The sequence below is a fragment of the Diplotaxodon limnothrissa genome, linkage group LG10 (genome assembly GCF_057381915.1).
Source record: "Diplotaxodon limnothrissa isolate DT_005_m linkage group LG10, D_limnothrissa_male_GT1.1, whole genome shotgun sequence".
Taxonomy (NCBI): Eukaryota; Metazoa; Chordata; class Actinopteri; order Cichliformes; family Cichlidae; genus Diplotaxodon; species Diplotaxodon limnothrissa.
This window is the reverse complement of record NC_140605.1, coordinates 19,610,264-19,636,146: the sequence shown is the minus strand read 5'-3', so window position 1 is coordinate 19,636,146 and position 25,883 is coordinate 19,610,264. Positions and strand designations below refer to the sequence as shown.

Sequence of the window (25,883 nt, the reverse complement as noted above, 5' to 3'; positions counted from 1 at the left end):
TATTATTATAGGCTGATAGGTCTCAGTTTCTGCTGAAACATTTGAATGTACGGTCAGAATTCATGCTCCAGGCTGCTGCTAATGGTATAATAGGGTTATTTTCTTGGCACGCTTTGGCCCCATCAGTGCCAACTGAACGTTGTTTAAACTCAACAGTTCCTGAGTGTTGTTGCTGTCCCTTCATGTGTATCCATCAGCTGATGGCAGCAGGATAACGCACCATGTCAAATCATCTCAAACGGGTTTCTTGAACATGGCGATGAGTTCACTGTACCCAAATGACCTCCACAGCCCCCCAGATCTCAGCTCAACAGATCATCAAGAATGTGCAGCCAAAAATCTGCAGCTAATAACCCCGTCTGAAAGAAATACTTCAAGACAGAAGATGGAAAAAAGCACTAAAAAGCCAATTTATATTTAGGTTTGATTACTGGTAAATCTAGTGGACGGGGAAAAAAACATGTAAAAGATGGAACATTTTGTGATTTTTTTTTTTTTATGTCAGGAAAAGGTCTGCATTCAGTAATTCATGTTTCTTTACAACAGGCAAAAAATAAATAAAAATAATGAGGAATTTCTTTCTGGTTTGTTTTAAAGTACGTCATGCTAACTAAAGAGTCATGTGTCTGACTCACTGTGAAAGACCTTAAAATAAATGAATTCTCTGATCAGACACGATGGTTTACAAGTCGTTATGTGTGGGACACAGATGCAAAAGAAAAAAAGCAGTCTAGTCAAAGATTTAATGATACCTTTGATGGATTTATTAGGGGTGTTTTTGAAATAGTTTTTAAAAATACACAGAAAACCCTCAGATTGATGAATTCTTTATGAATTTCATGATTAAATTTGGTCTGCACCTGACGTTTTTGTTGCCTAGAGCTGCACGAGTTGATCTCTCCTAACTCACAGGTATCAGTGCAATATTATCAGCCCATTTTCATTTCTTTTAAATATGTTTTTGCATTATTTTCATTTTTGTTGTGTATTTTAATTCTTATCTGGATAAATTTGCACCTTCTTCTTATATTTTCCTCTCCCTTTCTCAGCTCTGGAGACCAGCTGGGTGGAAGGAGGGGTTAGATGCCCTCTTGGCCAATTCCCATGTGGAAACACGAGTGAGTGCCTCCCTCAAGTTTTGCAGTGTAATGGACACAAAGACTGTCCCAATGGAGCTGATGAGAGACAGTGTGGTAAGTGTGAGCCAGTGTAACAGTGGTTATAAATGACCAAAGGCAGTATTTACTTTTAAGGGAATAGTATGTTGTTTATATTGACTTTATTATATTTTCTTATTTTTTAATATAAGTTAGAATTTTTAAATAAACTTTAGATGTTTGTAGCTCGCATTTTATGAAACGCTGAACTAATGAAATGAAGATTTGGCCTTATTTAACCTTACATGAGTTGAAAATTCACATTTTAACCTGTGATTTCACTTCATAACTGTCTTTCTTTCAAGGTGACACTAAAAGTTTTAGCAAGACAAAGAGAACGACAAGCCCAGTCAGAAATATCCTGTAGTATAATATTATACAATAAGTTTAAGGTATTCATGTTTAGTTATTTATAAATCAGTGCCTGTTGTCCATTACCTACTCCTACTTTTTTTTTTTGTACATTTCAAAACAAAGGAATAAATAATATAAACAGCATTCAATAGTAGCATTAACGACTAGCAGGTTGTTTAGTGATCATGTACAATCCCTGCTTCCTGGTCGAAACTACACTGCATTCATTAAGGATCTTGTCTTCTCTTTTGTGTTTTATTGTGTTGGATCTTGTTCTATTTAATATAAACAACTGTCTAAAAATAGTCAGTGATCACCATGGGCTTCTCTGGGTTTTTATTACCCCTGTTCATCTGCAGCACATTTTAAAGCTCAGTTTTTAAAACCTAACGATGTAACTACAGCTGTTCGCGGTTTGCCTGACACCAAATATTTGAATGGGTCAGAAAAGAATCACTTTGAGGCTAACAAAGATTTGAGTGAGTACATGAATGTGAGGATCAGGACTTTTTCATAGCGAGTAATCTAAAACGTGCAGCAGTATATTAATGGCTAACCCTGTGCTGTCGATGTATCTCAGATGTTGACCTGACTGAAGTTTGGAAGCTTCTTCCTGACGTGCGATTGCATTTGTTTCCACCTATCGGGAACTCTCACGTTAACTTTTATTGGAAATAAAATCTATGGGAAAAAGTTAGCAGTTATACTCCAGTGTCGCTGTGCTAATGTGTTTATATTATCCTAACCATAGCTGTGTAGAGAGATTCTGGGTTCAAATCCCGGACGAGCCCCCAATTCTAAATATCAACACTTCACCAAGTTCTTTTGATTCCTCAGAGGCATCTAATGGAAGACAAAACACTGCTCAGTAGAATGTTTAACACTTTATTACTTCTAGAAGGGAGATGCGTCCTGCATGACACTCTGCCACGGATCTCAAAATGGTGGTGTGCCACTAACAGTTTTATTACAGAAGCTCTCTCATTCTAGTCTAAACAACAGTGTCTCAGTAACTTTCCTCTAGAGATGGTCCCCTCTTATCTACATTTTCCCAGGGAAGCGTGAGCGAGAGGCTACAGCTTTCTACTCCCCAAGGACACGTGGTCTCATGCCTTTATTTTTCAGGGTTGTGTCCACTTAATACTACACTATATAACTTTATAACAGTTATTATTAATAAGAAGCATAGCATTATTGAGGCACTACAAATTATTTAATCCCAACACTAGCAACCACGTAGCACACCACCATATGCTAGCTAGCCCACCATCGGTAACCCTAAAAATGTCACTGCTGTTTAGTTTTCCTTCTTCATTTATATCCGAAGTGAATGCAGAGCTATATGTTTTAATTTTTCTCAGTCAGAACATGGTATATCATCTTAAATAAAAACTAGCAAGCTAACTCCCCACTAACTTCTAACTCTGTTAAACTTCATAATCCTGTTTTTCATGGATGCCTGGATGTTAAATTTGATAGTTACACCTGGTTAGGCAGACATGCTGATCATTTTATTAAAGATGAAAGAATTTTGACGGCTTTTAACTCTCAGTCATGCTGTAGCGTTTGTTTGAGAACTGAAGGGCTTTTGGACCTGGAAATAGCTAATGATGTCATATTTAACAGGCAGATTCCCTTTAAGGTAAATACTGCTTCTTCTTAAAGTGTTAAGAAGCACTAAAAGAGTGCAAAACCTTATATAGTTGGAGTTTGCACTCTTGTAGTGCTTCTTCTTAACACTTTGACCTTCAGATCAATCTATTGCCCCTAAAAAGAGAGTCAGTGATCAAATATGAAATATTTTAAAACTTCATACAATATTATTGTTGAGAATTCACACCACACTTGTAAGAATCGTAGTTTCTAGGTTATAAGCTTTTGGTCAATTTTCAATCAATAAAGCTGATCTTGAATACCTTAGTTTTCATTCAAAATTTTGAGGTACAGACAGCATGGTAGTCTTGCAGCAAGACTACTTGAAACAGGAGAAAAGCTGTTACACAAGAAGTACTGTAGAAGGGCGTCGATCAAGCATCAGGTCTGGTGTGTACTCCTTTGTGGGAGGAGGACCAGGACTACCAATGCCAGAGTCACACAAAATGACCTCAGATGGGATACTCATGTGCATATTTCTGACTAAACTGTCAGAAACAGAGTCCATGAGGATGGCAACGGGTCCTGACTTCCTTTATTCTGGCCTGTTGCCGCAGCCCAGCATTATGCATTTCAGTTCTCATTCACTAGAGATATACCTCTCCAGACCTTCACTTACCCCCTGCCATTGAGTGTCATAAATAAAGCAGTGAAGGAACTTCTGTTTGTTATACATCGATAATTAGGAGTGACATGCGCCTTAAACAAAAGAACCCTTCTTTTCTTTGGTGGGACTCCAGACCAAATCGAGCCTCGCTTTCCTACAACCTCTCTTGGGCCTCGGAGTATTAGCCACTGGATCAAACTCTCATGACAGTCTTCCTGCAACTGCAAATCAACCAGCTGAGCATGGGCACGAAGACTGTAATCCTGACAATCTCCAAAGCCTCAGAAAAAGACTGAAGCCAAGAGCCAAGAGTAATTTTCCAAAAGAAACATCCCGTTTTTGCCAGTTTTAGAGAACTAATCTGTTTCAAATTACCATTCAAGACCAGGGTCATCATCTGTTGGATATTACCTCTGTGTAAAAGAATACTATAAATGTTACCATGACATCCGAGAATAATCTATTTCTTTTAATTAACAGTCGAGAGTCGCTACGCCATTCAAATATTCATCAGTCATTGTCACTATGCAACACTGCCATAACGATGACAAGCACAGCAGTAAAGAAGTTCACTTTGTGCACTTTATCAATCTTCTTTTTTTTTTTTTTTTCTTAAGAAAATTGGAACAGCAAAAGTACAGTATATAAGCCAAAAATGGAGTCTGTACAATGTTAACAAGCTTGAAAGTGAATATTTGGTATGAACACCTTTGTTCTTCAATACAGCCTGAACTCTCTTAGACAAGCTCTATTGTAATTTCTTCAGGAATCGTGCTCCATGGTGCGTTTTTACCATTATCATGCTCAAAAGTGAAGCTACTGCCAATCAGACACTTGACACAGACCAGTTGGTATTCAGGCTGGATCAGAATCTGATGGTACTGATGATACGTGAATTCCATCAATTTTGACAGGAGTTGTACCTCTCTCCTGACCTCCTCCATACACAGACCAGACCAGACCAATTAAAGATATCAAATTCATATTCATCACTCCATAAGACCTGTTCCCACTAATTTTCAGTCCAGTTCTTGTGTAATTTGCACAAAAGTATAGGTATTCTTTATTTAAGTAGAAGTTAAAAAGTACTGAAGTGCTTTTACTTCTTTACTTTATACAAGTTCAATCTGCTCTGAAATGTACTCAAAGAAGGAAAGTAAGTACTTTGTTGAAGGACATCATAAATCTAACCAGTTTATCCTGCACACTGTTTGTTTTGCAGATAGTTTCAGAAAACTTTCAAAAATTACCTGCCAGTTAAAAAATGTTTATCCCTTTTTTTGTTCGCTCTGCTTCTGTAAGTACTGAAGAAGTACTGCAACTAGAAGACAGAAGGACATCTGCACCAGTTCCAGATCGTTCTGCCCCCATGACAAAAGTACTATAAAGCTCTTTTTCATTTCCTTTTTATGCGATAATCCCTGGTAATGATTGCACCCATAAGATTTCTGTGTTTTTGTTCCCCGTTATTTACACTAGGCTCAAATCACTTTCATGCACATTGTGACCAGCTTCTAGTAAGAAATTACCTGAAGATCTAATTCAGGTTTTTTGTGCTAAGTTGTATGTTACCTGTAGACACAGAAGTGGTTCATCCCTTGAGTCAGGTGCTTTTTATATGATTGAATGATTTATGGGTGGCTTAACAAACAAATATTTCTCTGAAAATGGTCATATACAAGGACTGGACTGAAAACGATTGAAAAAGCAGACAATGTCCAAAGAGAAACTTTGAAAGACCGTTAAAAAAAAACAAAAAAAAAACAAGAAATCGGTCTCCTTGGAACATTTTTACACAGCACTGTGATAATGATTGGCATATTTTGTATGTTTCTTAAAGAGAAGCTTGATAACAGATTAGGGTTTTTTGTTAGTAGCTTTAGAAAGATGTAGCTATGGTAGATGAGGCTTTAGAGTTCATTTTGTGAAAAAACTGGGATAAAATCGTTCCAAAAAGTAGCTCAGTCCCATAAAACAGAAAATATTGCTCCATCATTGCTGTTCCTCATCGGTACTGATTTGTCAAAGCTGTTTCTGATTTGTGGGCACTTATAGCTCCCAGTATAGCATTAGGGATGCGTTTAAAATGCTTATAATGTTCCAAGGATATGTCAGGTCATTTGACACAGTATAATGCTTATACTCTGGTGGTGACTTCGTGGTGAGGTGGGTCAACACATTCCTGATTTGCGACTGGGAGTAGACAAACCCAGCGTCAGGCGGTCACGAGCTAATGTACTCCTAGCGCCGTTCCCAAGCCAGGAAAAATGGGAGAGTTGCATCGGGAATGGCATCCGGTTTGGATCCATGTACTGTGGTGATTCGTTTGAAAAGAAGGGAGCAGCTGAAAGTACCCATAATGCTCATGTGCTGGTGATGCCAGTGTAGGAAAACCTTGATAAACTATCATTACTATCCAGTCAAGTGAATTTAACTCTTTGTTCTTTGCTTTGGCAGGGGACAACATCGGATGGGCAGATTTATTTGCCCGCACACTACAGAAGACTAACCCTGTGGACCAGTACTTCCTCAATGAGTGTTGTAAGTGTGTGTGTGCACATTAATACACCCCGGGGTAGAAATATGGGACTCTCCACCATTTGACCCTAGAACTGAAAAAGCTTCTCGGATGAGAGGTGAAACCAACCTAAAGAAGTCCAGACGCTTTTCTTTGCAAGCTCCTTAGACTACGATGACCTGGATGACTGAGAACCTTCACAGATACATTAATACATGTAGACCACAGAGAGACATGATACAAATGATCAAAGAAGGAAAATATGATCAGTTTTTGACATCAGCTAGCAAATAATACAAATGATGTGACCTAGAAAAGAAAAAGTTGCCCCACCAAAGATTAATGGACAGCAATTAGCAAATTCTGACAGCTGGATACGACAGCACACGACTCACAGAATTGACTGTTATGTTGACACTGAGGGAGAACTGTGTTGGGCTCTGGAGAAAAACAAATGCCATGTTTTCATTCGACAAATAATTTTCAATGAGCCTCTAAATAAAAAACAATGTGTGTGTGTCTGTGTGTAGTATTGCAGGAGTTTCCAGAGAGCTGTGACTGCATACAGACAGATGTTGAGTGTGTGGAGGTCAGCCTGCAGGATGTTCCGTCGCTCTCGCCAAATGTTACCTGGCTGTAAGTGTCCTTTGACTCCAAGCACTCTGTCCTCTTCAAGTGATTTGTTATTTTGTAGGTTAGGTTATTACAAGCTGTAACGGCTTGGCAGGTAACAACAGCCCATGTCATTGTGGGTGTGTCACCGTGGCAAAATATGGCCTTGAAGACAGCTATACGCCAAGAACAACAAAAGAGGTAGTTTTGAGTACTCAAAGGTGTTTCTCTGTCTGTCACAGTCCCACAACCATACATGGTACAGCCACAAAGGTTTACAGGTTTGGAGAGCCCATGGATACTGACTAAATGGAGAAAAACCTCTCTGCATGTCTCTAAAGAAAAGAAAAGAAAAAAATATATATATATATATATATATCTCATTAATCTTGCTTTTCTCATTCCATCAGCTCAATTGCTTGTTACTGTAATAATTTATTGATCCATTGATTTGAATACTGAAGATAAAAGTTTAAAAAATTGAGATTGAAAAGTTGAAAAGATTTTTATTTATATTTTAGATCTATATTAAAATATTGAAGCACAGTTTAATATCCTGGGGGAAAAAATAGGGTATGATTGTCAGCAGACTAATTACAAAAGGTATACTGAGCCTTGTGTGAATTGCAGCTACAGTTCTTTCAAAAATCGCATTCACTTATTTTTATTAGTCAGTGCCAAATTAAATTTATATATATTATACATATTTCTGCATGCCTGTAGTTTGTGTGATGGTTTATTGCACATAACGTGTCAGACATTTCATCGCTTTCTCTCCATTTTTTCCTCTTTGTGCAAAACGTATGTTTGTGTTTTTCTTACAGCCACATTTGATGGGTTGTGTTACAGGTCCCTGAGGAGCAATGAGATCCGAGTGTTGTCCGATTTTGTTTTCTCAGAATACTCTGCCCTGGAGAGACTGTGAGTATTTTTATGCTGCCATCCTTGTGTTTTTGTTTTTTCGCTGTCTGTTTCTGGGCAATTTAGTTTTTAGTAATGGCAAATGTCAAATCACTTTTATTTGATTTTATCCTTCCTTTAGAATCTGTAGTAATAGTAGCTCAGAAATGACAACGGCTCAAGGAGTGTATTGATTTCTACACTTTTCATACACGTTTTCATTTAGTAGTTTGGTACAGCGGCCTTATAGTGTGACATACTGGACCTGAGCATCCAGTTTTTCCAGTAGATGACTGTTCCATCTACTTGTCTGTTGACAAGAAGATACATTTTCTGTGTTATTTCTTAATAATCATGTAATAAAGGGTAACAATAATATTTCTCTTACAGGTGAAAATAGGATTTTAAGAGCATATGAAAGTTTTCTGTTTTTCCTATTGTCTCAAACATAGTTTGAAATAAAAGAGCATTTGTTATTTTTATTCTGTTCTGTTTTCAGGTTTCTGCAGAACAACAGCCTCCACTTCATATCTAAGCATGCATTCAGCAGTCTGCACAATCTAAAGAGGTTGTAAGTATCCTGCCTCGTTTCCCCTGAAGCAAGTGTATTAATTTTGTTTTCCTTCAGTTCTCTTTTGTGTTACAGGTCAACTTCAATTAATTTTTTTTAACCTGAGTGGTACTCATTTCTTACATGGAGAAAAGCAGTTGTAATTTGTGTTTTGACTCCAGGCTTTTCTGTGGAGTCTGTGGGAATGAGCAAAGCTGTGCATTTAAAAAAAAAAAAAAAAAAAAAGAGAGAGAGAGAGAGATTTAGTTTATGAAATGTCAACAAATAAAACTGTGGAAAAAATGCCATCATTTATTTAAACTGTCTAAAGATGACTTCAATTTTTGTCTGACCAAGAATCATACCCAAAACTACGGGTATGTCCTATGATTATAATGTAGTCATTATAGTTGCCTTTTTTTATGACCAAACTTCTTGTGCTTTTCATGCTTTCTCTCAGGTTTCTCAGTGAGAACTTAATCTCCTTCCTCAGTCCCGGTGTGTTCGGGGATCTAAATCAATTGGAGTGGCTGTAAGTAACTCAAAAGCATACAGATGTGCACTTTCAATAGTCACAAATACGAATACATGGTAGCAAGGAGACTGTGTTAAAAAAAAAGTTATCCAAAGACTGCAACATTTTGTTAATTTTGCTTTTAATTTTAAAGGTTGAGATGCAAAAGTTGTCCATTTGATCCACAGGTTGGAAACAAATCCACTAGCTGGATATAAAATTATTTATTTAAGCAGCAGAGTGGAGAAGTGGAAATGGTGCAAAAATAACAAGTTTAAACGGTGCACAGATGTGTGGATTGAGCTTTTTTTCTACCCGTGAAATCTTACTTGACTCAAGTAGTTTTTTCCCTTCTTTCTAAATTCTTCTGTAAAACACAAGAGCTAATGTTGTACTGTATGCTGCTATTGTGAAATACTGAAAATCACATTTGTTTAAAAATCATATTGGGTCACATTTGTAACACTTATCTAAAGAAATTGTAATCACCAATGACTTATTTAATGCAATTAAGCAGTCAAACTGGGTAATCTTGTTTTGTGTGTCAGGATGTTGGACCATAACCCGCTAAGCAGCTTGTCCCAGGACACCTTCACTGGGCTCCAGTCTCTCATGTATTTGTGAGTTGCATTTTTCTTTTAATATTATGTAATAATTTTGACTTGGATTTGTTTCTAGTCTAGGTCTACTCTGAGGTCTTCACTTACAAAATCAAAAGTCTTAAACTCTTGCAAACCTGAAAGCACTCAGTAGGAAAATAAACCTTACTTTGCAGCACATGTAAAAAAAAAAGTGTTTATCATCTTACAAAAGTAATATCGTGCATTGCACTGAACTTTACTTATCTTTAAATATGCTACAATGCAAGCTATTTGCAAGAGGAAAGGTGAGAGTAAATCTATGATTAATGTTAAGAATTAAGTTTAATGCATGTTTAACTTCATATTACTGTTGCTTATGAGGGAGCTAGCATGCAGTACGGAGGCCTGTCAGGACAAAAATGAAGCCGCTAATTCCAGTGCACTTCAGATCACTTTGAGGTTTTCGTCATCTGGAATCTTTCACTTTGATAGTTGTGTAATATCTTCCATATTCTTGGTTTCTACGCCCACTCATTTTATTCATTAGTCAAAAACTGGCCTGGCTTTAAGTGATGCAGAACAAGGTTTGTCTCTAAGAGTAGAGAACTTTCAAAATAATTGATGTTATGAATATAAGAAATATGAGATAACTATTGTTCTTGTAGTTTCATTTCCACTGAAGTCACAGCAAAGTGGATTCAGCCTCTCTTTTTATTTTGCTCAGTAGCAGTTACATGTTTTTGATTATCAACAACAATTTCATGGATTAACAGAATTTTTTTGTTTCCTTTTATTTTTTTCATGCTCACTAAAATATTTTTGAATGTTTGCCTCTGCCACTGGTTTCTCTCAAGACTTGTACCAACGATGATGTTTCATCTTTTATTTTGGGTTTTTATGAATGTCTTACAACAGGCATTGATTTTGTCACATAATGCTGGTTCAAGGACCTAAATGCAGACTCGGGAGATAAAATCATCAAACAAAAGGCAAACTTCTTATTGAAGGTGGTGGCAGGGCACATTGGGACAAAAATGAAATCCAAATTCTTCAAACGAGCAGTGACACAGCGATGATTCAACAGACACAGTGAGAAAGACTTCAAGGAAAGACGAGTCTATTTATACACATACGCATACTCTAAGGTCATCAGGGTAAGTGAAAGCAGAAGGTAAACAAGACACAGTTTGAAGACAATGAAGTCAGCGAGACAAGAGGAAGGAAGTAAAACTAAACTCAAGACACGGGACAAATAACTGCCCAAACAAAATGGAAAGTTAGAAACAATAACTAAACAGAGAAATGCAGACAAATAAATACACTTGACATGAAACACTAAAGGATTAAAAAACAACCTCTAATACAAACCAAAATGAGAGTTAAGAGCAAAACAAAATAAACGCTATAACCAAACTAAGAACTGATGATCGAAGATTTTAGTAAACAAGGCCAAATATTCCAAAGAGTCCAATATCCTGGGCCATGACACACTTCTGATTAACTAAGCTGAATTTAGGGCAGCTGATAGTAGGCTAACTAATCCATTGAGGCCTGGCTTAATTTGAGCTTAGTCTGTGAAACCAGCCATTTAAGGGAGGGAAGAAAGACTGTGACAGGAAGTTTTGTCATATTCCTTTGAACAACCGTTTTACCTACTTTCACTTAACCCCTTGAACTCAACACAGAGATATAGTGGTAGAAATGTGAATACTGGAGTAAAGTGATGACAAGTAACACGCTTAACTTCGTTTTTCATGACTCACAGACTACTTTAATCATATTTTAATATACTTTCTGAAACCTGAGCTGTCGTTTGGGAAGTATTTTTAATTTCTCCCAGCTGTTTGGGTTTAGTTGGATCAGATAATGTAAAAAAAAAAAAAAATCATAATCTTTTAACAGATATTAAGTCATCTTATGGGGACAATGGCTTAATATCAACAAAGTATTAAACACTTTACTGAGCAGGATGACGTATAAGGTGCAGAAAAGCCAAAACGTTATGTACCCATATGACGCAGGGTCTCAGGAGGTCAGGTCCTAAAGCCCTGGATTAATTTACACTAGGTAATGCTCAATCTCTCTTTACCTATTTTCCGCCCATCGTTCCCTTTAGATTAATTCCTTCTACTCTGTCCACTCTGACTCATAGACCTGGCCTAGCTCAACCCTAGCTGCTGCTCTTTCCACGACATGAGAACGTGATTTTGGTTCTCACAATACAATTTCTTGGAAATCAACTTCAGACCCGTCACCCTGAGCTGCATCTGCTTGGCTCATTCTCTGCATGTTTTCTTAAATCCAACCACAACAGGTATCCGTCTCACGAAATAACCCTTTTAATGTTTATGTTTCAGACATAAAATGTGTTCTCACTCCACCTGCCTCCTCAAAGAGTGTTTGCACTTCCACGGAGGGACTGTTAGACGGGGATGACCATATGTCTCTCATTTGATTCCCCATTCATCTTTGGAATCAGAGTCCCTTGTCCTTACTGCCCGCTGAAGTGTTGCCACCCAAAATATTAAACATTGTTTTGATATGGAAACTGTTTCAGAGTTGAGGTCTGCCTGTGCCATAATTCTTAAGCAAATAGGGATTTTTTTACTCCACATAGTTAATAAAACCCCATCAGCTACCATTTATATAGCTGGCTCAATGTCTGATTTTTTTTTCTTTTGTTCATCTCAGCATCAGCAGAGATTTGAAGAAAGAAAATTACAGTGAACAGTTTGGTACATCCATTCTGTTATTGTTTGGCAGTGCAGTTGTGAGCATATGTCATTCCTGCCTTGGAAGAACTTATGTATCTAGCATATTTCTTGAGGAATGAAGCACGCTTCTCATTGGTTAGAGGGAAGTCAGTTTGACACAACTGTCCAAGTCCAGAACTGGCAAAACATCCCTACACTTGAATATTCCTACCACCTCATTTCAGTGTGGGCTTGATGCGCTGCCATATCATTCTCTGTCTTGTACATCTCAGACTTCTATTACTGGCAGAAACCAAAAACTTGGTTTCATCAGAAAACTGAGTTTTCCAGTCATCCGCGGTGAAATGCGGATATGTCTAAGCCCACCCAAAGCATCTGGACATGTGTTCCTTTCCCGAGAAGTGATTTAGAAGAGACCTTTTTCTATCACTGATGAGAAGCTTGATGTGTATCTTCTTTGAGGTCATAGCATTTTGGTCTCTCCGGCCATGCTTTGGATAAAAATGCTCCAGTTTCAACCCCTTGTTTTATAGCAGGTGAACAATGGCTGCAAGATCATTTAGTTAATTAGCCTCTAATAAATGTAATACATCCACCTGTGTGATATGAACAAAAGATACAACTCAAGGAACTGTAAGCTTTTAGATAAAACAGGTCCGTGCAAAACAATCAAGCTTCAACTTCATGGAGAGAAAAAAAATACTCAGAATTTCTGATTTTCTCAGCAAAGATGTACCTGTAACTTTATTTTGAAAGGTTCGTGGGTGGACATTCTTTTGTACATGCAAATATACTTACTAGAGATGGACTGATCCGATATTACATATCGGTATCGGTCCGATACTGACGTAAATTACTGGATCGGATATCGGAGAGAAATAAAAAATGTAATCCGATCCATTAAATATCAAAAAAGCACCACACAAAACTTTCGACACGGCGTAACTCTCCTCATAACCGTACCACGTTGGAGCAGTGTGCTCACGTGATAGAGCGGCTTTGTGTATTTGTAGCTTCGCTACCAAACCAGCATTTCATCTCCGAGGAAGTGATCAGAGAGAAGTAAAGCAAGTGTGTAAGTTCATCTCTGAATGTTTGTAAAGCATTCCCGCGTTAAGCTTAACAACCGATATATGGAGCGACTGCCTCTTCTCTCCCCCTCCCTCTCCTGCTGCTACTTCAATCATGAAACTGCTTAATGATCAGCTGATCGGCTTTTCTGTCGCGAGTCCGTCTCTCTTGTTTGTTTATCTCCCACTTTGCACCAGAAAGAGGAAACCAGCGGCTGAATAACAGAAGCACGTTTAAGCTTGATAATCTGTTGTTAAAATTTATTTAATATTACTTTCTAGACCAGGATCCTTTTCTATGCAGCTGATGGCTGGTAACTGTGCAGGGGCGGATCTAGCAAAGTTTAGCCAGGGGGGCTGATAGGACATGAACAGGGAGAAGGGGGCACAAAGACATACTTTTCTTTCTTATTCTCATTTAAAATGTCTAGCTTTTAATGAATAATTATCTGAATCTTACACCCAAAGTTTTAATTTGATGTAAATAAGTCCATTACTGTATATAGTAACTGTTAAGTCTAATATACCCTAGTAAGCTATATTACTTTTTCCTTTGGGGAGGTACCATCTGTGCAGTCTGCAGTTCTGTTAAAGAAAGATGTTGAATCTATTTAATAATTCTTGAAAAATAATTTATTTCTGTGCATTTTCTTTCACACTGCATCAAATTAAGGTTGATTACGTCGATTAAGCATCATGAGGTGGAGGGTGGTTCCTTATTTTTTTTGTTTGTTTTTTTTGTTTTGTTTTTTTGCTGGGAGTTTTAGAGCCCTATTAGTTAGGTTGCTTACTCTTTAAAATACCAGAATAGGGAGGATGGAGTAGGTTTAAGTTTATTAGATTGATCAGTATTGCTGAACTATGAAATATTTTGGGTGCAGTGCATTTTTTGCATACAGATATAACAGAATAGCTTTAGTGTTTGTTTGGTTTTTTGTTTTTTTTTTAACTTAAGTATGAACTTATACAAAAAGCAGCAAGATATTAAAAAAACGTTTTATTGATTAAAAAACACATTATGTCGGATTCATATTGGTATCGGCCGATATCCAAATTTATGATATCGGTATCGGACATAAAGTGCTATCGTGCCATCTCTAATACTTACCTTTCAAAATGTATATAAAAGTTCCTGGGACATAATTTAATAACATCCCAAAGTCATATAAACTGTGTGATAATGTCGTGTATACACTAACTTTTCTTTTTAGAATTTACAGCCTGCCTTGCTGGTGAAATAACAGCCTGTACATAAACAAAGATAATAAAGTTATGAGTCAAGTATATGACATGTGAACATTTTTCCATGCAAACATGTTGCTGCTTCATGCTGTCTGTCTGACTTTTGACTCACTTTTGCTTGACTGACCCCCGATCCTACACTCTGAGGATCAGCACATTTATATATGGATGACAAGAAGTCCAGGAGTAAATTGGCCCTTAAAAGTCACAGTCTAAGCCTTACATCTGTTTAGTAGTCACTCTACAACTCTGTTCAGTCCTATTTAGTTTTGCGATTAAATGTCTTCCTCCCCCCTTCAGGTCCATGGTGAACACTTCACTGCAGCAGCTTCCTCATCCAAGCTTCTGTCAACACATGCCTGCCTTGGACTGGCTGTGAGTGAGAGTGTACTTGTGTGCATGCAGGTGTGTAGTGCATGTGATGTTAGTGCACTAAAAAGTGTAGCAGTTATGCTGATGTGTGTTTGTCCTTGTTTGCATATATAAATAACAAATTAAACTGGTATTATAGAGGTGATACTGAGTTGCATGACGGTTTGAGTCAGCCGATATCTCTGGGGCTGCTCAGATTTGCTTTATTTTTTTCTGAGCAGATTAAGTGCAAGAAAAAATATTCCATTTATTTTTTCTTTCATAACTTTTACCAAAGATCTATGAAAATTACACCCTTATATTTGTATGTTTAGTAAATGTACATTTTTATTTTCCCTCTCCTCCTGTTTTCACTACTCTCAGGGATCTTGAGGGAAACCAGATTCAAACTCTTAACTACTCTATCTTAAAGACATGCAGCAAGCTTGAAGTTTTGTGAGTATCCTGCTTTATTAAAAGTTCAATAAGAATGCTGAAAGCTCAGGGTTTAAATCTGCGCACCACACAGAAAGTTTCCCAAAAGATAAGGTAACGAGAGGTGTTGTTTGATCTTCAGATGCTGCATATATACTCAGCAGCTACTTTGTTAGGTACACTTGTTGAACTACTCAATAACACAAATATCTAATCGGCCAAACAAATAGCCGCAACTCTGTGCATGTAGGCATGAAAACATGGTCAAGACGACCTGCTGAAGTTCAAATGAATGTCACGAGGCTGAAGAAGTCACTTGAATGAGTGACAAAACGTTTCTCCCACTGAAAACACTATGCCCAGATGAACATAATCAAGTTTTTAGGATGTCTAAAGAAGACTGTAAAAATGTTGTCTGGTCTCATGAGTCATGATTTCTGTTGCAACATCTGGATGTTAGCATTTGGCATTAACAACAAGAAAGCATGGATCCATCCTGCCTTGTGTCAAAGCTCGGGTTAGTGGTGGAATAGTGTTGGGGATATTTTCTTGGCACACGTTGTGTCCCTTCAGACCAGTGGAGCATTGTTTAAACACAACAGCCTACCTGAGTATTGTTGCTGACCATGACCACAGTGCACCCATCTTCTCATGGCTCAGATCACTTCGAACTGGTTTCTTGGACATGGCCTCTCAACATCTCAACCCAGTAGAGCAGGTGTTTCAAACACAATGGCCCAACAAAGACAAAACTATGCATAAGACAAGACCCCCCCCCCCCCCCCCCCCCACAGCCATTCAAATTAGTAGATAAACAATTAAATAAAAAGTTTGTGTCTTTCATTTTTTTGCATTTTACAAAGTGTCCACAGTAAAAAGAATCACTTGTTGAAATGTTGCTCGTGTCAGAACTATAACAGAATGTGATATAGATACAATATTACAGCTGTTGCATTGTTAGTCTACAGCAAGTGTTAGTTAAGTGTAATGAGGATGTGTTTGTGCATGTTTCATATATCTCTGAGGTCTCAGTTGTGCCTAAACGCAGTTAATGTTGTGTTTACAGGAAATACATTAGAAATGATGGACTTTTCATATATCAATGCAGTTAGTTAATCATCCTTAAGGGACTTAAGTGGCTTAAGTTTTTAGAAAATCTCCCACTTTAATCCTTTAATTATGTTTTATTCATTTTATTTTATCTGTTCATCTAAGTTTATCTCCTGTTCTCTCCCCTTGGCGCGCCCACCCTCAGACACACTTGTTTTCTTTTTATTTATTTCATTAATTAACAAAACAAATTCTGCTGTGCAATCAGATCTTTAAGAAATTGGTCAAACAAGCATAGAAATAGAAATTGGCGCAACTAAATGTGACTATCAGGCCTGGCCTAAACTTGCTTGGAAACTTGGCTCAGGCCAAAAATTACACTGTGGTAGGCAGGCCTGCTGATCTTGGCTTAATTAGGCTTCTCACCAGCTCTTTTCCTGCAGTCATACTTGGAGTTGGCCTCGGCATGCAATCATGTCACTAGACCCAATAGCTCCGGAGAATATGCTTAAGTAAAGCTTTTCCTGGGCACATTGTGCTCTTCATTTATTTTTATCCCAGATGTGGAGGGTCACTGAGTTAAATAGGACATAAACAGAAATTAATGCTCTGGGTTTTAGTCTGCCAGGTTATTATTCCAGGTCCGTCACTACCATGTGATAGTGAGCTTGTGGGATGGCACCTATTCATTCACTTGTCACCACATCTGCCAGAACACCATGTCTGTTGATTCAACTATAGGGTCAGTGGATTGTGTATATGGATCTTTTGCTTCCCACTGTCAACACGATCACCTCATACACCAACAGAAGCCAGACAAATGCCATACACTTAAATTTAAGCTCTTCCACTTCGGTGAGCCAAGTCGCAATCTCCTTGGTGGATGCTGCATCCCTGACCTCACCAAGGCTGCCGACTTGCTGTTTCACAAATAGCCCTGCAAAGCCCAACAGTAAAGCCTGTTGTTGTCAGGACCTATCAGAGCAGCTCATGTGCCTCAGAGGAGGTTAAACTGAGATCTATACAGAAGTGCAATCAAGGTTTGTTTCAAATGAATGCATGTGCGGCATTTTTAAACTCCACAAATAAAAACACAACATAGGGCTGAGAGGAGATGAGCCATGAGGTTTGGCAGTGAAATGAGCTGAATTAGAGGAAAGGATTCACACGAAGTTCAGTGAGTACAGAGGCCTAAGCAGGGTCATGCAAACTTTGAGGACATGGTTAAGACTGACTAAAGTAAATGAGATTGTATCCATTTATACCAGTTTTCCAACAGCACTTTGCAGCTCTCTGCATGGTTTCTGACAGCAGCTCTGCCTTCTTCAGGTTACTGATAGACAACAGGATTAGGACAATTCCCGAAAACACCTTCCAGTCTCTGTGGAAGCTGGCCGAACTGTGAGTAAGAGCATATTCACAGAAAGCCAGTAAAACCATGTCAAAATAAATAAATAAATATACACCACTGTCTTCAAGTTCACTCAAAGAGATTCTGGTGAGGCTGGTGTTAGAGAGGTTTTGTTCTGATGAGATATGAAGTGTCAGGGATGAGTAAGAAAAGAAACCTGTGTAGAATTTCATGCAAACATTATGTATCTGCACATTTATTTAAAGCCTTTGCTGTTTTCTATGCATGTTTACGCTGTCCATGTTTGGAATTGAATGAGAAAAATGTAAATGTGCTATAAAATGAGTCAGGAGGTTTAATTTTTCCCTTGTTTCTCTTTCATCCTCTTTAGGGATCTGTCTAGGAACAGGATTAGGGAGCTGCCAAAAAACACCTTCAAGAGTCTCTCCAATTCCCTCCTTAAACTGTGAGTAAATGATAGTGTGGAAAATCATTCGTCATTATGTGGGTTTTGTAACAGGACTGAATTAGGACAAGGTCTAAAGTAGTGTTAATTGTATGTATAAAATGTCTCAGCCTTTTCTATGCATACTCAAATCTTCCACTTATTACGTAAAAACAACATTTCTGTACTTTTGCCTCTTAGTGCTGAAGGGAAAAAATGTATCAAAATGAATTAACTTTGAGACAAACCTGTTTATGAGCAGCAGCTGAAGACCTTTTTTTGGGAAAGGAGGGGCCAGGACTGGAGATGCTGTCAGTCAGAGTAACAGCGCATGAATAATTGCTTTCATAAAACTATTGCGCTCCAGTTGGTCCGCTGGCTCCGTGTGTGTGTGTGTGTGTGTGTGTGTGTGTGTGTGTGTGTGTGTGTGTGTGTGTGTGTGTGTGTGTGTGTGACTCCCTAACGATCACTAGCTAAGACTTAACTAGAACAATGAGATTAGGCTATTTTCCACAGCACGAGCTATCCATGGAAATGTTTTTGAGTCTTGTTGATCCCACACCTCACAGGAAAGAGACAGGCGGAAAAGGCGGATTAGGGGTCTGCTATTTGAATCACTCGCATCACAGAAGAATTGCTGTTTATTGAGACTTTTGGGACAATCTGCTGCCCTCATTCGATGTCACATAATGCACATACAGTAACACATCCAATGGAGTGCATCCCCCTTTCAGTGACAAAACGGGCCTGGCCCATCAAGGGTTGGACTCGACTAGACCCCGGAAGGTGTGCTGTGGTATCTGGCACCAAGATGTTAGCAACAGATCCTTCCATCGTGTAAACTGTGAGGTGGCGCTTCCATGGATCAGACTTATTTCTCCAGCACATCCTACAGGTGCTCGATTGGATTGAGATCTTAGGAATTTGGAGGCCATGTGAACACCTCAAACTCATCGTTGTGCTACTTTTTGCTTTTTGGTGCCCTGCAGTGGACACACTGGGTCCAAAAAGCAGCATGGTCAACATGGGTACCATGAATGATCTGTGAAAATGCAGCACAATACACAACAAACTGTGATGCACAGTATATTCTGACATGTTTTCATCAGTTTGCAGTACAACAGCTCATATGTTGGATCGGACCACACAAGCCAGCCTTCGATTCCCACGTGCATCAATGACCCTGCTGCTGGTTCACCACTGTTCTTTCGTTGAACCACTTGGGATAGATAGTGACCACTACAGACTGGGCACACCTCAAAAAAGCTGCTCTGACCCAGTCGTCAACCCATTACAGTTTGGCCCTCGTCAAACTCGCTGAAATCCCTACGCTTGCCCTTTTTTTTTTCTTGGAAGTGCAGGCTGATCTCACAGATCACTGCTGTCACTTCAAAAGCTGTCCATCGTGAAGTGACTTACAAAGCAGGAAAGAATTTATTATGTCAAAGTATCAAAATATGCTATTGCACAGATCTATCCTGCCATTGCTCATTGCAACATTTCTGGCTTGTAGTTATTCAGGCCCTCTAAAGAAGACTTTAAATCTACTCTAAACTATGTAATCTGAGCAGGGGGAAAAGTGCAGAAAGCATTCTGTATCTAATGTCAGGTGTAATTGGACACAGACCTGTTTTTTTACTTGTTTTAAACAATCAAGGATGTCAGGAATGTACTGTCATTTGGCCATTTGTTATATTTCATGTTGACAGGCTTTGTTGTGTTTATCATCTGTTTCTTGTTTCAGAAATATCTCCCATAATCCTCTCCTCCGTATTCATCCAAGCCATTTCCACCACCTGACACATCTTCAGTCTCTGTAAGTACTCTGACATATACACGTTTGCCTGTTTTTATACATGTGAGGACCTTTATTGCCCTGAGCCTCAAACATCACAACTACATGCTTAATTTTAATAACTTTCCTCTAAATGTTATTCTAACCTCAATCATGAATACTAGTTTAAATCTTCAAACACTTCTTTGAAGTCATCTGGGACTCTCCAGAATATCTTTCTAATGCATTAATGGCTTCTTCACTTTGATGTCTTAATGCTGAAATTGGTCTTCAGAGTTTGCTGTAGTCTAGTGCGGTGGTGAAATCTGTTATTTCCTACAGAGCGCTGGAGGGAATTGAGATCGCAGATATTCAGACTAAGGTGTTCCTTCCCATGAAGAACCTCTCCCACATGTATGTGTAACACACAGCCGTCACTTCAGAAGAACCAGCATGTTTTGTCATCTCTTCTTTGTCGGTTGTGTTTTTGTTTGTTTTTTACAATTTTTCTCTTTTCTCTACAAGCTATTTCAAGAAGTTTCAGTACTGTTCCTATGCACCTCATGTGAGGTCCTGTAAACCCAACACAGATGGCATCTCTTCTTTTGAGGACCTCCTGGCTAACATGGTGCTGCGGGTGTCTGTCTGGGTCATGGCCCTCATCACCTGCTTTGGTAATCTGTTTGTCATCGGCATGAGGTCGCTGATTCGTGCTGAGAACAACCTGCATGCTGCCTGCATCAAAGTTCTCTGCTGTGAGTAACAACGTAGCACCGGGTGAGACAGTCTCGCAAAATAAAAGTACTTGTAAAAGCAGCAATAAATCTAAATGTCAAGCTGTTCTTTTGGAAAGTGAATAAGTCAGCTTAGCCTTGCTTCTATCCAATGAAACAGGATGAAGAAGTTTGTTATACTGGGATGGGATCAAACTGCTTGGAGACTTCCCAATCTACACACTTCTCCTTCATTCTCCTCTTTCACATTCCCTGTGCCTTTCTATGCCACTGTTGCAAAGCCTACTCCAAAAATGCAAATCCAACAACCTCGCACAGCCATTGAAGTGGAGTGGACCAACATTCCACAGGCCACAATTGACAATCTGATAGACTCCATGCGACGATGTGTTGCACTGCATGAGGCAAATGGTGGTCACACCAGATACTGACCGGTTCTGGGACCCCAGACCCCCAATAGCGCAAAAAACTGCACATTCCAGGGTGGCCTTTTGTTGTGGGCAGTCTGAGGTACACCTGTGCACTACTCATGATGTCAGATCAGCATCCTGATGTGGCACACCTGTGAGGTGGGATGGATTATCTCAATATAGCAGATGTGCCCACTACCACATATTTGGACTGATTTGTGACCACTGTTTGGGAGGGATGGTTATATTGTGTATCTGGAATGAATTTTAGGTCTCTACGTCCATCCCATGGGGAATGGGAGCAAAAACAAAAGTGTTGCGTTTATATTTTTGTTGAGTGTATCTGCATATAGCAAGATCCATCCATGCTTGTGGTTCCATTAATCTTGCCTGTTGTGGTGACTTAAAAAATATTATGATACTGTTTTTGGGAAGGATGTAGCTGACAGATGGGCTTATAATCACACAGGGCACATCTGCCTGTAAATAGACTCATAGATGTCATCCTTATCATCCAGGTGCTGACTGCCTCATGGGCGTGTACCTGTTTTTTGTTGGCGTATCTGATGTAAAATTCCGCGGTCAGTACAACCGTAACGCCCTGCTGTGGATGGAAAGTGCGGAGTGTCGGACCATTGGATTCCTGGCCATGCTCTCCTCAGAGGTACTGCCCATGTATATATCACACTTCAACACACGCAAATATGCATGCAGATTGAGACAAACTGATCTGTACTGTAAAACTGACACATCACAAGGAGTTGCACTTACACATCCTTCGCTTTTTGCTTGTACTTTTGCCCTGCTGTTTTCAGCTAAAGTAGCTTCAAGATTAAAATCATCTTTTGTTCCGCTCACTGGCTGTATCAGCTTGTTTCGGCTCTGCATTATATAAATATCATGTTTGCAGACTAAGGTACTCATATTATGCTCTCTTTTACTTTAAAAACGTGTTTATAATTCACTCTCACTCATTGCTTTTAGCTGTTGCAGATGGAGACATAACAAGCCTCAGCTGGAGTTTAACAACCTGTCTCAGAACTTTATGCACTTTCCAGGATAAATCATCATTAGACTGACTTTATAAATCATGTTGATTCCTCTGTCATAATAGAGGTTCTACTAATAACAGTGCAGCCAATATTCAAAGCAGTGTTCAGTTTATAAGTTAAAAACATGTTGTTTTCATTTGCTGTGCATGTTTCTCCTCAGGTGTCTGTTCTCCTCCTGACCTACCTGACTCTGGAGAAGTTCCTTGTCATTGTTTTCCCTTTTAGAAATTTGCGCCCAGGCAAATTTCAGACAGGGGTAAGTTGCACTTTTCAAAATGGGGAACAATGTGCCTGATGAATGTCATCCAACTGTTGTCTTTGTCTACAAAGTAATCGTCACTCTTATTTTGAAGAAAAACTGCTGAAGAACACACTGCACAAAAGTCCTCAACGCTCACTGACTCAGTAACTGCAGAGCTCCAAACCTCCTCTGGCATTAACATCAGCACAAAAACTGTTTGCTGGGAGCTTCATGCCTTCAGTAGGTGTAAAGTGCAGGTAGCTCATTTTAGTCCACTAGTAATCTTAGCTGTAAGGGAAAACAGTTTGTGTGAAGAACAAAAGAGAGATATCCTTTGTTCTACTGGTTTGGTATGAAGTATAAAGTAACCCCTGAACATCACCATCCCCAAAATATTGATCATTTCCAGATTTACTACAGTCTACTATTCATTTTACTGCTTTGAACCAAGTCTAAGAGTCAGCCATTTACTGTAAATATGCCTCCACCCACCTCACATCCACCAGTAAAGAATTAAAAGACCTACTGCTTGTTCTCCCAGATTGTCCACACAGAGGCAGAACATGAAGTGACTCGTCAGTCAGCAGGAGGCAACTTGATTGAAGCAAATGCTTGAAATCTGATTAAATAAATGTCAACTAGAGTTTGGAAACCCAGGCAGTCATAACTTTTCTTATTTGGGGAATTTGAAGAGTACTTTGTGTGAAATCCTGACAGCATGTATGTTGTCCTGCTTTAAGGTGGTCCTGGCCTCGATCTGGCTGCTGGGGTTTATTATTGCAGCCGTGCCCCTAATGAATGAGGACGTCTTTGGGAACTACTACGGACGTAATGGGGTCTGCTTTCCCCTGCACTCTGACAGGCAAGAAAAACCTACTGCCAAAGGATATTCCACAGGGATTTTTCTGGGTGAATAGAAGATTTTGTTTTTCATGAATTTTCATTCCATATTTTATACTTACATAAGTAAGAGACAGCACTCAGAAGTGGGAATAATTCTTTGTATTATTGTAGGGTCTTTACCTTACAACATAAAACACCTTGAGGCAACTGTTGCTGTGATTTGGTGATGTATAAATGAAATTGAATTGAATTGGAGTTCAGTAAAATCTTTTTTTTAAATTGTCTTTTTCAGAAAAGAAAGACAATCTTCCATTTAAACTTTAAACACCCAAAGAAATGCGAAATTGTTCATTATCACAGAATATACAAAGTGTAAAGTAAAAAAAACTACGCAGTACAAATCTGTGAAGCAGAACTGTCCTGTGTTCAAAACCACTTAAATACTGTATTTAATACTGTATGAACTGCATAACGGTGTTTGATATAGTCCCAGCCAGCATGAAAAGCATTTGTATCTCTTTAGGTCTAAACCTGGTGGCTTTCCTGGTGATTGTATTCTCCTACTCCAGTATGTTCTGCTCCATCTATAAAACCGGCATCAATGCCACCGACCTGAGGAGCGGACTGCACAGAGATGTGGCTGTGGCCAACAGGTTTTTCTTCATCGTGTTCTCTGATGCCCTCTGCTGGATTCCTATATTTTTGGTGAAAGTCCTCTCGCTGCTGGAGGTGGAGATCCCTGGTAAGAAGTGAAACATATATATGTGTGTATATGTGTATGTATAGATATATATGTGTGTATATGTGTATGTATAGATATATATGTGTGTATATATATATATATATATATATCTAGCAGTCCCTTCTTACGAATGCGTAGTGGTTAGACTACACGCCTTTGGAACACAGGATTGCGAGTTCGATTCCTGCCTGGGGCGTCTGTATCCAGTAAGGGTCCTAAGGCTAGACCCCCTATACTAAGCAAGCCTACCGCAGACATGAGCGAGACAGATAAATATGAAGGCATGCCGGCTCGGACGTCGCCCGGATCAACGAGGTCCGCGTCAGGTGTTGAGGAACCAGGGTACCCTGACGAAAAGTGGGCTACTGGAACAGGAAGGCATCGGTGGGCAAGAGACAAAAAAAAGGGCGTTGTTGGAATGCTACTACGCAAGTAACCCCGGCGGAAGGGGCTACATGAATAGGATGAGGGACCTATGGATATATATATATATATATATATATATATACATGTGTGTGTATATGTATATATATATGTGTGTGTGTGTGTGTATATACGTGTGTGTATATGTATATATATATGTGTGTGTGTGTATATACATGTGTGTGTGTATGTATAGGTCACTGTGTTACTTTATTGAATAGTTTGCTAACAAGCATCAACACAATTATATTTCTCTAGATTTCAATCACTTGTGAAATGTTTCCTTCCTTAGGCACTATCTCCAGCTGGGTTGTCATCTTCATCCTTCCCATCAACAGTGCCTTGAACCCCATCCTGTACACCTTGACCACCAGCTTCTTCAGAGAGCAGGTGGAAGTTTTACTCTGTCACTGGCAATACTCCTAATACTCTTCTGCCAGGAGGAGTATTATGTCTGAAGAAAGACCGCAAAAGCCACCCGTTTACCTCCAGCAGGTGTCACTTATAAGCGCAGATCCTCTCTATGCCTGATGATGTATTTGTAAAGATACAGCATTTTGTAAGATACTAGTCCTTTTTTATTGTTTTACGTTCACATTCACACCCACATCCAGGATAGAATCACCAAATATCCTAACATGAACATATTTGGACCCAAATACAAATAGTACCCAAAGAGAGCCCATGCAGGCCAGACCTTTTTGCTTTGAGGCAAAAGACCTAACCACTGTTGCACTTCACCACTTGAATTAATAAAATATAATGAACATAATATAAAAATTCAAGATCTTACAACTGGTCCAGTCATAATTTATAAAATATACTGTTAATGTCAAGCCATCCTGAGGATGGCGCAGACCATAAAATGGGTGTCAAACATAGGGCCCAGGGGCTAGAATTGGCCAGGCAAAAACTCTAGTCCCATTGGGCTGCTTTGGGGAAATTGAAGGAGCTCATAAATCTTGGACTTTTTACCGTACTCTCATAAGTTTTACAGCTTTTTTTCTACTGATAAAAACCACGCTCCCCACTTCCTCCCAGTGAAAACAGAACTTTTTTAATGATAGGACACTCTTTTTATGTAATTTTACACATTTATTTCTTACTGTCAAAGCCCAAAAGTCATTCTGACAGATTTCTTTTTATTTACTTACAGCAGCATTTCTTTATCACGTAAAAGGAGATGCCCAATTTAAATTGCACTTTTCATTAATCTGTTAAGATATAGGAGGGATTAACTGTGCAGTTAACTTCTTTAAAACGATAGAAAAGCGCATTTCAGTTAAGATGAAAATGAGCTTTATGTGGCTCATGTAAAATGAGTTTGACATCCCTGCCTTAAAATTCCTTAAGTCTATCAAGAAAAGTGTTTAGATGACTCTTGTAAAATACACACATAGATCCTAAACAGTCCCTATGGTGAACTTTTTATGAAATTTAGAAGCTGTGGGACAAACACAGAGAGACTGACAAATACCAGTGGCATAATATTAATGAAGAACATATTTTATATACAGAGCTATCCAGTTAATCTCTGCTTACCTACTGGTTTCTTTTTTG

The 25,883-nt window shown here is 38.8% G+C and overlaps 1 protein-coding gene across 1 annotated transcript; it reads left to right on the top strand.

Annotated features, from left to right (window-relative positions):
* Positions 1–253: 253 nt before the first annotated feature.
* Positions 254–24,749, top strand: rxfp2a (relaxin family peptide receptor 2a). The gene is made up of 20 exons (XM_085363424.1): positions 254–326; positions 1,050–1,193; positions 6,229–6,312; positions 6,820–6,925; positions 7,751–7,822; positions 8,301–8,372; positions 8,812–8,883; positions 9,414–9,485; positions 14,773–14,847; positions 15,208–15,279; positions 17,638–17,709; positions 18,051–18,125; positions 19,849–19,920; positions 20,221–20,292; positions 20,404–20,633; positions 21,541–21,686; positions 22,235–22,330; positions 23,056–23,224; positions 23,682–23,900; positions 24,616–24,749. Exons 1-20 carry the CDS (start codon positions 254–256, stop codon positions 24,747–24,749), a joined length of 2,127 nt encoding a protein of 708 aa, XP_085219550.1.
* Positions 24,750–25,883: the final 1,134 nt, after the last annotated feature.